The sequence below is a fragment of the Chiloscyllium punctatum genome, chromosome 5 (assembly GCF_047496795.1).
Source record: "Chiloscyllium punctatum isolate Juve2018m chromosome 5, sChiPun1.3, whole genome shotgun sequence".
NCBI lineage: Eukaryota > Metazoa > Chordata > Chondrichthyes > Orectolobiformes > Hemiscylliidae > Chiloscyllium > Chiloscyllium punctatum.
The window spans coordinates 72,395,478-72,407,965 of NC_092743.1; the positions used below are offsets into that span (position 1 = coordinate 72,395,478).

The 12,488-nt window shown below is 42.5% G+C and overlaps 1 protein-coding gene across 1 annotated transcript in view; it reads left to right on the forward strand.

Moving 5' to 3' along the window:
* The first annotated feature begins 334 nt into the window (after positions 1 to 334).
* LOC140476793 (uncharacterized) overlaps positions 335 to 12,488 on the forward strand; it is a 567,118-nt gene continuing 554,964 nt past the window's right edge. The window contains exons 1-2 of the mRNA XM_072569588.1: positions 335 to 758; positions 1,591 to 2,257. Coding sequence (XP_072425689.1) covers positions 706 to 758; positions 1,591 to 2,257 — 720 coding nt within the window. The 5' untranslated portion in view covers positions 335 to 705. The remainder of the gene's footprint in view (positions 759 to 1,590; positions 2,258 to 12,488) is intronic.

Consider the following 12,488-nt stretch of genomic DNA (forward strand, 5'->3'; position numbering starts at 1 on the left):
AGGAGATTCATTAGATTGATTCCAGAGGTGAGCGGTTTCTCTTATGAAGAGGTCAGAAATGTACAGACACTTTGGTCAAACGCGTACATTCCCACTAGATATCCTAAATTAATCTAGTTCTGTTTGCCAGCACTTAGCCCGTTAAGCCTGTAAACACTTACCGATCCAAATGCCTTTTTAAATGTTGTAATTGTACCACCTACCACCACGTCTTCTGGTAGCTCATTCCATACACTCACTACCCTTTGTGAAAAAGTTTCCCTTCAGTACCTTTTTTTAAAATCTTTTCCCCCTCTCATCCTAAACCTATGCTCTTGAGTTCTGAACTCCCACAACCCGAGGAAAAGACCTTGCCTCATTATCCTATCCATGCCCCTCAATTACGTAAACCTCTATAAGATCACCTCTCAACCTCCAATGCTCCAGGAAATACAGCCCTAGCCTATTCAGCCTCTCCCTATAGCTCAAACCTCTAACCTTGGAACAGCCTTGTAAATCTTTTCTGAACCCTTTCAAGTTTCACAACATCCTTCCTATAGCAGGGAGACCAGAATTGCCCGCAATGTGCCAAACATGGTTGAACTAATGTTGCGGTCATATGCAGGACATCTCCCAACTCAACTCAATTCTGTGACCAATAAAGGAAAACATCCTATATGCCACCTTCGCTATCCCATCTACCTGCAATTCCACTTCCAGGGAACTATGAATCTGAACTCCAAGGTCTCTGTTCAGCAATACTCCTCAGGAACTTACCAGTAAGTACTGAGCAGTTTAGGTCAAAACTGTCTGGGATTTAGAAGAATAAAATACTAAAATTGAAGTTTACAAAGGGATTGACAAAGTAGATGTAGAAAGGATGTTTTCTTGTGCATAATCTAGAACGAGTTTTAGAATAAAGAGTTGCAGATTTAAAACAGATGAGAAATACTTTCCTCAGGGATGTGAATGTGAGAAACTCACTTTCCCAGTGTGGTGAATGCTAAGTCATTGAGCATATAGACAGATTTTTAATTAGTAATGGGTTGTAGGGTTATGTGAACAGGCAAGAAAGTGGAGTTAAGGTCGAGGTGCGATCAGATGATTGTGTCGAATAGTGGAGCAGGCTTAAAGGGCTGAATTAAATGTTTTAAGAATTAGAATTCCTGTGTGGAAGGAGGCCCTTTGGCCCAACAAGTCCTCCCCCCTCCCCCCTCCCCCCTCCCCCCTTCCCCCTTCCCCCTTCCTTCAAGTATTCCACCCAGTCTCATTATCCTACATTTCCCCTGACTAATGCACCTAACCTATACATCCCTGAACACTATGGACAATTTCGCATGGCCAATTCACCTAACCTGCACACCTTCGGACCTTGGGACGAAACCGGAGTACCCGGGGAAAACCCTCGCAGACATAGGGAGAATGTACAAACTCCACACAGACAGTCGCCCAAGGCTGAGATTGAACCTGGGTCCATTATGTTGTGAGGCAGCAGTGCTAACCACTGAGCCATTGTAATTGTGTACTCTTGCTTCTAGCTCTGTTCTTTGTAGTTTAACAAATGTTGACATGCTGATTTTTAAAAAAAAAATACTTTTTACTATTTTACAGTGTATTTATTGATTGGCAGAAGATGGATGAACAACAATCTTCAAGTGATTCACTTGAATTGCCTCTGATCACAAGGAGTGAGAAGTTTGTGACTGCACGTCAATTCAAAATTCCAACTCCTATTAAATCAAAGAATGTTTACTTTTATAAAAGTGGTGACCCACAGTTTTCTGGAATTCGGATAAGTATCAACAGGCGCACATTTAAGACATTTGATTCTTTATTAGATAATTTGTCTGAGAAGATTCCATTACCATTTGGGGTACGAACAATTACCACACCTCGTGGTAACAATAGTGTGACAAGTCTTTCAGATCTTAAGGATGGGCAAGCTTACCTTTGCTCTGACCAACGGAGGGTGAAGCCTATTAACCTTGAGCTAGCTAATCAGAAACATAAACCCTGGTTTATTAGCAAACCTTTTAATCCAGAACAGCTTGCGTCAAGACAGATCAGACAGAAAGCCTCCAAGTCACTTCATGGGGACTTAACATCTTCTACAGGAATTCCAAAGAAGCTTGTAATCTTCAGAAATGGTGACCCTACTTTTAAACGTAACCTAGTTTTGAACAGGAACAAGGTACAGAACTTTGATGTATTGTTGTACCATATTAGTGAGCTGATGAATTTTCCTGTACAAAAGCTGTACAGCACAGATGGGAAACAGGTAAGTTTTTTAAAAAAAATTTTCTTTTATTTGATATTTTGTATGGAGGAATTGCATTAATGCAGTACTGTACTGTTCCTCTATCAATGACAATAGGTTTTCTTCCCCGAATAAAGTCTTCCAAAATAGCAAAAGTGTTAAGGAAATGGGTGTAGGTTTGCTCGCTGACCTGGAAGGTTCATGAAAATGAATCTTCCAGCTCAGCGAGCAAACCTACATTTAGAACCTCAACCTGAGCTACAAATCTTCTCAACTTGTTAAGGAAATGATTAGATGAGGGCTTAGAAAAAAGCTCTGGTCAATGTGAATAACAAAATTATAGCTCCATAACATTAAACTTTGCAGTGATTTGATGGGCCAAATGGTCTGCTTCCACTCTTGGCATTCTATGACTCCAGTTGGTAATCTGCAAACCTAAACTGTACTCCCTTTTTTATAAATCAATTTGATAAGCCTGTGTCCCACAAATAAAGCCACCTCTGGGGTTTTAGATGTGTCCCCCTAGGGATGTGGAACAGTGGGCCCTGTACTGACTGCTGCTTGACAACATCCACCTCCTCTTCCTTATCTACTGCTCAGACGCACCTTAGTGTGCCCATATGGCAACAGGCAGTGGGGATCCCCGGAGGAGGGCTATCTATGTGGGAATCCTCCCCCCTTTCACTGGGGGATAAGGGGTGGAGGGTGCTGCATGCGGCAGTCCCCTGCAACTGCAGATTGGTGGTTCAGTGTCTCCCAGCCCAACTGCTTGTTTTGTAGATATGTATACATGGGGTGTGGGCATCTGCGTTCCTGTTTTGGTTTTCTTAAGAGTCGTCATCTTTTTGTTTTTGGTTGCACTTCAGCTCCACGTTCCTGATCTTGAGGTTCCCGGTGCAGAAGGGGGTGGGCAGGTCAGAGGATCTTCTCATGGGTCTGCTCCTGGGCCGGGATGGAAAGGGGGTCATTATGGCTGATTGCCTGCCCCTCTTCCGCAGTTATGTTCAGGTCCAGGTGTCCCTGGAGAACAAGCACGTGGTGTCTACCAACATTCTGTTTTCAGGGAGAGGCGGGCACTGTGTGGCATGGAGTGTTTCCTTTCCCCCTCTGATTCTACTTTGATTTGATCCCTATCCTCACCTTCCCTTTTTCGATCATTTTGACATTGCTCCTAAAGAGGAGCTTGTCACTGGCCTTTCAGGTGTTTTGTCGTCTTGATGGTGGAATATGAATGATGTTTGCTGCACTCATTATTTCTTCACTGTGTCCTACTGCTGTTTTGCAGTAGTGTGGGGGTTTTAAAAAAATAATCCATTTCATGGTAGACTGACAAGACAGAAGACAGCTTTTTTTTTTCCTCTAGGCTTACCACATTTGGAAATTACAGACAAAAAAAAAAGGTCTGCTGGTTAAAATCAACAGAATAATTAGTTCAATGAGGTTAAGTTTCTGCTATGTTTTTTGGCTCTGGCTCTGCTATCATGATGACAACTGCAGTGTTACTCAATTAGATAGCCTGTCAGTTAAACCTAGGTTATAGCTTGAGTTTATAAAAGCTTACTTTCTTATTACAAAGCTTTGAGTGCTATTTCTTCAAGTACTGTTGAGCACTTCCTCCTCCCCATTCAGTTTAAAAACTGCCACTTACAATCAATCCAAATATTATTGCTGAAAAATTGGTTTTCCCCAAAGGCACTTAATGAAGTAACAAAAAAGACACATCCAGTTTCAACAAAAGAATACTAAATAGTTCCACTTTTCCTTTTGAGATGTAAAAGAAACTTAATTAGCCTAACTTATTTGTTTTCCAGATTATATTTCCAAATGTATTACAATGTATTGACTCCAATCAGTGCACATGAGTCCATTACAGTCAGATTCCAGTACACCTTCCAAAAAAATCTATATTCCATGAAATCAATTTAGAACGTTTATTGCTGAAGAACCTTTACAAAAAATGGGGAAACAAAAAGTGGGATGCCTGCACTGGCATTCACATCTTTTGGTGTCATTCGTTCCTCTATTTAAGTGGCTGATAAGAGTTCTGAGGTTCTGAACTGAATCAAGTCCTAGAACTCCAATACAACGCTTGAGCATTTACAGGAAAAATGCAATGGTCCATTGAAATACTGCGTAATAGAACATAAAACATTACAGCCCAGTACAAGTCTTTCAGCCCTCTATGTTGTGCTGACCTGTGGAACCAATCTGAAGCCTGTCTATCCTACACTCTTCCATTTTCAAGCATACGTTTATCCAATGACCACATAAATGCCCTTTAAAGTTAGCAAGTCTACTACGGTTGCAGGCAATGTGTTCCACACCCCTACTTCTGAGTGAAGAAACTACTTCTGACATCTGTCCTGTATGTATCACCCCTCAATTTACAACTATGTCACCTCATGCTAGCTATCCCCATCCAAGGAAAAAGACTCTCGCTGTACATCCTATCTAACCCTTTGATTAACTTATGTCTCAATTAAGTCACTTCTCAACCACCTCCTTTCAAATGAAAACAGCTTCAATTCGATTGTTAGACCTTCCCTCCATACCAGGTAACATCCTCGTAAATCTCCTCTGTACCCTTTCCACATCCTTCCTATATAGTGACCAGAACTGTTCACAATACTCCCAAGTGTGGCCGCACCACCATTTTGTACAGCTGCAGCATGACCTGTTGCTCCTTCCAAAGTGAGTCATGTTACATGTTTCTGCATTAAACTCCATTTGCCACCTCTCGGCCCAGCTCTGCAGCTTATCCGTGTCCCTTTGTAACCTGCAACATCCTTTAGCACTATCCACAACTCCACTGACATTTGTCATCTGCAAGTTTACTAATTGCTTCCTTCTACACTCTCATCCAGGTCACTTATTAAAAATGACGAACAGCAGTGGCCCCAAAACAGCTGCTTGCGGTACACCACTAGTAACTGAGCTCCATGATTAATGTTTCCTGTCAACCACCACCCTCTGTCTTTCAGCTAGCCAATTTCTGATCCAAACTGCTATATCACCCTCAATCCCATGTCTCAGTACTTTGTGCAATAGCTTACCATGGGGGCCTTCTCAAACACCTTGTTGAAATCCATATACATCACATCAACTGCTTTACCTCATCCACGTGTTTGGACACCTTCTCGAAAACTCAAAGTTTGTGGGGCATGACTATCCCTAATCAACTTATCCCTTTCTCGATTATGATAATAAATCATACCTCTTATGACTTTTTCCAACACTTTACCCACAGGTCTTTAATTACCAGGATTCTCTCTACTCCCCTTCTTTAAACAAGGGGACAACATTTGCTATCCTCCAGTTTTCTAGTACTAGTCATGTAGACAATGACAACATAAAGATCAAAGCTAAAGGCTCAGCAATCTCCTCCCTGGCTTCCCAGGGGACTTATCTATTTTCATACTTTTTAGAATTGATAACACTACCTCCTTGTGAACCTCAATCCCGTCTAGTCTAGTAGCCTGCATCTCTTGATAACATTGTCTTTTTCCAGTATGAATACTGATTAAAATATTCATTTACCACTTCCCCATCTCCTCTGACTCCACACACAACTTTGCATAACTATCCTTGATTGGCCCTAATCTTTCTGTAGTCATTCTTTTATTCCTGACATACCTATAGAAAGCTTTAGGGTTTTCCTTGATCCTATCTGCCAACGACTTCCTGGCTCCTCTTAGTTCTCTCTTTCTTTAAGTCTTTCTGGCTAACTTGTAAATCTCCCACGTGCGCTAACTGAACCTTCTCATCTTATCCTAACATAAGCCGCTGTCTTCCTCTTGACAAGATTTATAACTACTGCTCTCTCGCTTGAACACTTCCTCCCTGCCTGACAGATACGTACTTATTGAGGACACACAGTAACTGTTCCTTGAATAAGCACTGCATTCCAGTTGTGCCTGTCCCTGCAGTTTCCTTCCCCATCCTATGTATCCTAAATCTTGCCTAATTGCATTATCATTGCCTTTTAATTGTGGTCACTATCCCCAAAGTGCTTACCTACCTCTAAATCTAATACCTGGCTGGGTTCACTACCCAGTACCAATTACAATATGGTCTTGCCCCTTGTTGGCTTGATATATACTGTCAAGAAATCATCATGCACGCATTGGACAAAAACTGACCCATCCAAACAATTCTTGAACAGTAGTATTTCCAGTCAATATTTGCAAAGTCCCCCAAAGCTACCCTGTTACATTCGCTCCTATCCAGAATTATCATTGCTATCCTTTCCTCTACATCCTGGAACTATTTGGAGGATTATAGAAAACTCCCAACAGATGACCTCTCCTTTCCTGTTTCTAATCTCAGCCAATACTACCTCAGTAGACAAGTCCTCGAATGTTCTTTCTGTCACCATAATACTGTCCTTGACTGACAATGCTTCTCCCTCTTTTACCATCTCTGTTCTTACTGAAACATCTAAACATCAGAACCTGCCGCAACCATTTCTGTCCCTGCTCTATCCATGGTTCCACAATGGCCACAACATTGAAGTCCCAGGTACCAACCCAATGCAGCAGGAATTTCCTTAACTTTAACTTCCCTACTGGGATGATGTGGAGATATCAGTCTTGGACTGAAGTGGCCAAAGTCAGAAGTCACCTGACACCCGGTTATTTGAAATCTTTGAGTGCTGCTCGTTTGTCAGGTAATCTTTTAGGCTGCAACTTGGTATCATATGAGTTCTGTCTTTGTCCTTACTGGGACAAAGGCTTATAGTCTAAGAGGTTACCTGACAAAGGAGCAGCACTTTGAAAGCTTGTGATTTTGAAATAAACCAGTTGGAGTATAACCTGGTATTGTGAGTTCTGACACTGTCCCTATCAGGAGGCATCCTGCAGGCCATAATAGGTTCAATTTCGGTACAGTGTGCTCAGTAAGAGAAGTGAGGTAAAATTAGAATTCTCCCAATCCTTTCTATGCAATGCCATAAAAGTAATTCTTCCTTTAGAGGGAGCCATTTGGATATCTTTAAAAATATATACAACACGCTGAGAATCTGGCCAATACGCCAGTGACAAACTAGTGTTACTTTCTCTACTTTCCACCCTGGGCAAACCCCTATGATGAGCGCACATTATACACATACCTAACCCTTCAATGATACTGTTCTGCCAGAGTGATGCTGTGTATTTTTAAAACCATTTTGCATGGATGATCCAAAATGTTGCCAGCCAAAAGGAATGTATTTCAAGCAATTGTGTAAGGCAGTTTAGAAAATTGAATCAGATTTTATTTTTGATTTCACCTTGAATAGAACAATTCTAAAATCCTCCTTTACTTTAAAAATGTGAATTTTGATGTGGGCCTCAGGACCTTGATATTGTGGTGAAATATACTTATTTGTTGGGAGCAGGGACTTTATTGGCGGTGGGACCTTAATTGCTTCCATTGCCAAATCCAATGGCCTGTTTTGGGAGGGATGGGGACAGGAGGTGGCATGAAATTTTACTCCTGTATAACAGTCTAATTATCCAGTACAGTTTTAATAGAACCAAGGGTAGTGGTTTCAAAAATAAATGCATTTGATATTAATCTGATTTTGGGTGAATGTTTCTTTTTATGCTGGTGGAAGTTGCTAAGTTCTTACTGGAATTCCTATCTCCATGAGAAGATCTAAGAAATGCTACAATGTATTCTGTAAAAGGAGGATAAATCTCCTTTATTTATGGAAGGTTGTAAATGCATTGGATACAGTTCAAAGTTTTGTTGGGCCAGTAAGTTGAATTAGCACGTTGCCTGGAAAGGAAATGTTTGATGGGCTAGGCTTTTAAAGCTGGAGTTTAGAGGAAGAAGAAGTAACTTCACTGAAAGATTCTGAGGAGGCTTGACAGGATGGATGCAGAATGGATATTTCCTCACGTGAAATTCTAGAATTAGAGGTGGATAAAATCACCCATTTAATAAAGATGGCAGAGTGAGGGATTTTGAGGTTTGATGCATGTTAAAGTCTAGCTCATTAGTGGCAGTCTTGTTCAGCATGGCATTCTCATTTCTGAATAACCGTCTTGCCCTGGCTGTCTTCAGGGTATTCCTTCATTGCTTAAATCAGTATTCCCTGAGCCCAGGAGCTGTTAACTGAATTGTGATGGACTTTGTCTTAAATTTTACTTTTCTATAATTATGTATGAATTTGGTCATTCATACAGGTGCCATGGTGTGGCAATTTATAAAGGTTCTTCCACACTTCATATAGAAGTTCAGAGAGGCATAGCATGGAAGCAGACCCTTTGGTCCAACCCGTCCATGCCGACCAGATATCCCAACCCAATCTAGTCCCACCTGCCAGCACCCGGCCTATATCCCTCCAAACCCTTCCTATTCATATACCCATCCAAATACCTCTTAAATGTTGCAATTGTACCAGCCTCCACCACATCCTCTGGCACCTCATTCCATTCACGTACCACCCTCTGCATGAAAAAGTTGCCCCTTAGGTCTTTTTTATATATCTTTCCCCTCTCACCCTAAACCTATGCCCTTTAGTTCTGGACTCCCCCACGCCAGGGAAACGACATTTGTTTGTTCATTCATTCTATCCAAACCCCTCAAAATGTTGTAAACCTCTATAAGGTAACCCCTCAGCCTCTGACACTCCAGGGAAAACAACCTAGGCTGTTCAGCCCCTCCCCATCGCTCAGATCCTCCAACCCTGGCAACATCCTTGTAAATCTTTTCTGAACCCTTTCAAGTTTCACAATATTCTTCCGATAGGAAGGAAACCAGAATTGCACGCAATATTCCAACAGTGACCTAACCAGTATCCTGTACAGCCGCAATTTGACCTCCCAACTCCTGTACTCAATACTCAGGCCAATAAAAGAAAACATACCAAACGCCTTCTTCACTATCCTATCTACCTGCGACTTCACTTTCAAGGATCTATGAACCTGCACTCCAAGGTCTCTTTATTCAGCAACACTCCCTAGGACCTTACCATTAAGTGTACAAGTCCTGCTAAGATTTGCTTTCCCAAAATGCAGCACCTCTCCTTTATCTGAATTAAACTCCATCTGCCACTTCTCAGCCCATTGGCCCAACTAATCAAGATCCTGTTGTAATCTGAGGTAACCTTCTTTGCTGTCCACTACACCACCAATTTTGGTGTCATCTGCAAACTTTGTGGGTGGCACGGTGGCACAGTGGTTAGCACTGCTGCCTCACAGCGCCAGAGATCCAGGTTCAATTCCCGCCTCAGGCGACTAACTGTGTGGAGTTTGCATGTTCTCCCCGTGTCTGCGTGGGTTTCCTCCGGGTGCTCCGGTTTCCTCCCACAGTCCAAAGATGTGCAGGTCAGGTGAATTGGCCATACTAAATTGGCCGTAGTGTTAGGTAAGGGGTAAATGTAGGGGTATGGGTGGGTTGCGCTTCGGCGGGGCGGTGTGGACTTGTTGGGCCGAAGGGCCTGTTTCCACACTGTAAGTAATCTAATCTTACTAACTGTACCTCTTATGCTCGTATCCAAATCATTTATGTAAATGACGAAAAGTAGAGGACCCAGCACTGATCCTTGTGGCACTCCACTGGTCATAGGCCTCCAGTCTGAAAAACAACCCTCCACCCTCTGTCTTCTACCTTTGAGCCAGTTCTATAGCCAATGGCTAGTTCTCCTTGTATTTCATGAGATCTAACCTTGCTAACCAGTCTACCATGGGGAACCTTGTTGAATGCCTTACTGAAGCCAAATAGATAACTTTTACTACTCTGCCCTCATTAATCCTCCTTAGAACATAGAACATAGAACAATACAGTGCAGAATAGGCCTTCGGCCCTCGATGTTGCGCCGACCTGTGGACTTTTCTCAGCTCGTTTTCCCCCTACACTGTCCCAAAATCATCCATGAGCTTATCTAAGGATTGTTTAAATCTCCTTAATATGGCTGAGTTGACTACCTTAACAGGTAGTGCATTCCACGCCCTTACCACTCCATCTAAAGAACTTGCCTCTGACATCAGTCTTCAATCTATCACCCCTCCATTTGTAGTTATGCCCTCTTGTACAAGCTGACGTTGTCATCCTAGGAAAAAGTCCTCCTCCTGTCTACCCTATCTAATCCTCTGATCATCTTGCATTATTCTATCAAATCTTCCCCCCCCCCCACCCCTCCCCCACTTAGCCGCCTTCTTTCTAATGAGGAAAGACTCCAGTCTCTTAGCCTTTCTTCACAAGACCTTCCCTCCAGACTAGGCATCATCCTGGTAAATCTCCTCTGCACCTTTTCCCAATGCTTCCCCATCCTTTTTGTAATGGGGCGACCAGAACTGTACACAATATTCCACGTGTGGCCGCACCAGCCTTTTGTATAGTTGCAGCATGTGATTGCAGTTCCGGAACTCAATCCCTCTACCAATGAAACCTAACACATCATATGCCTTATTAACAGCACTATCCACCTGGGTGGGAACTTTCAGCGATCCCTCTGCACATCCACACTTCCAAGAATCTTTCCGTTGACCAAGTACTCTGCCATCATGTTGTTCTTCCCAAAGTGCATCACCTCACACTTAGCTCCATTGAACTCCATTTGCCACCACTCAGCCCAATTCTGCAGTTTATCCAAATCCCCCTGCACCCTGTAACATTCTTCCAAACTGTCCACTACTCCACCGACTTTAGTGTCGTCTGCAAATTTACTAATCCATCCACCTATGCCTGCGTCGAAGTCATTTATAAAAATGACAAACAGCAGTGGTCCCAAAACAGATCCTTGTGGAACACCACTAGTAACTAGACTCCAGGCTGAATATTTTCCATCAACCACCACTTGTTGCCTTCTTCCAGAAAGCCAGTTTCTAATCCAAACTGCTAAATCATCCTCCATTCCATGCCTCTGCATTTTCTCCATCAGCCTACCATGTGGGACCTTATCAAAGGCTTTACTGAAGTCCAAGTATACCAGGTCAACTGCCCTACCCTCCTCTCCTCTACATGCTTGGTCACCTTCTCAAAAAACTCAGTGAGGTTTGTGAGACATGACCTGCCCTTGATGGAAACCATATTGACTATCTGAACTCAAATTGTTGCTTTCTAGATGACTATAAATCTTATCTCTTATAATCCTTTCCAAAACCTCTCCGACAACAGAAGTAAGGCTCACTGGTATATAATTACCTGCTGCCCTTCTTGAACAACGGCACAACATTTGCAATCCTCCAGTCCTCTGGTACTAAACCCGTAGACAGTGACGACTCAAATATCAAAGCCAAAAGCTCTGCTATCTCCTCCCTAGCTTCCCAAAGAATCTTCTGATAAATCCCATCTGGCCCAGGGGAGTTGTCTACTTTCATTCCTTCTAGAATTGATAACACCTGTGCATAACTAATCTCGATCCTTTCTAGTCTACTATCTCGTACCTCATTCTTCTCCTCTACAATATTCTCCTTTTCTTGAGTAAACACCAATGAGAAATGTTCATTTAGCACCTCTCCGATCTCTATAGGGTCTCTTTGTTACTACTTCAAAAAACTCAATCAAGTTTGTGAGACATAATTTCCCCTGCACAAAGCCATGTTTACTATTCCTAATCAGTTGTTGCCTTTCCAAATACATGTACATCCTGTCCATCAGGATTCCTTCCAACAACTTGCCCACCACCGATGTCAGACTCACTGGTCTATAGTTCCCTGGCTTGTCCTTATTACCCTTCTTAAACAGTGTCACCACGTTAGCCAACCTCCAGTCTTCTGCCATCTCACCTGTATCGATAATACAAATATCTCCACAAGAGGCCCAGCTTCTCACAGGGTTCTAGGGTACACCTGATCTGGTCCTGGAGATTTATCCACCTTTGTGCGTTTCAAGACATCCAGCACTTCCTCCTCTGTAATATGGACATTTTGCAAGGTGTCACCATCTATTTCGCTACTTTCTATATCTTCCATCTCCTTTTCCACAGTAAATGCTGATGCAAAATACTCTTATTATCCCTGCCCATTTTCTGTGGCTCCACACAAAGGTCACCTTGCTGATCTTTGAGGCGCCCTCTTCTCTCCCTCGTTACCCTTTTGTCCTTAATGTATTTGTAAAAACCCTTTGGATTCTCTTTAACTCTATTTGCCAAAGCTATCTCATGTCCCCTTTTTGCCCTCCTGATTTCCCTCTTAAGTATATTCCTACTACTTCACTTGTACTCTTCTAAGGATTCCCTCCATCTATCCTGTCTATACCTTTACATATGCTTCCTTTTTCTTAACCAAACCCTCAGTTTCCTTAGTCATCCAGCATTCCCTATACT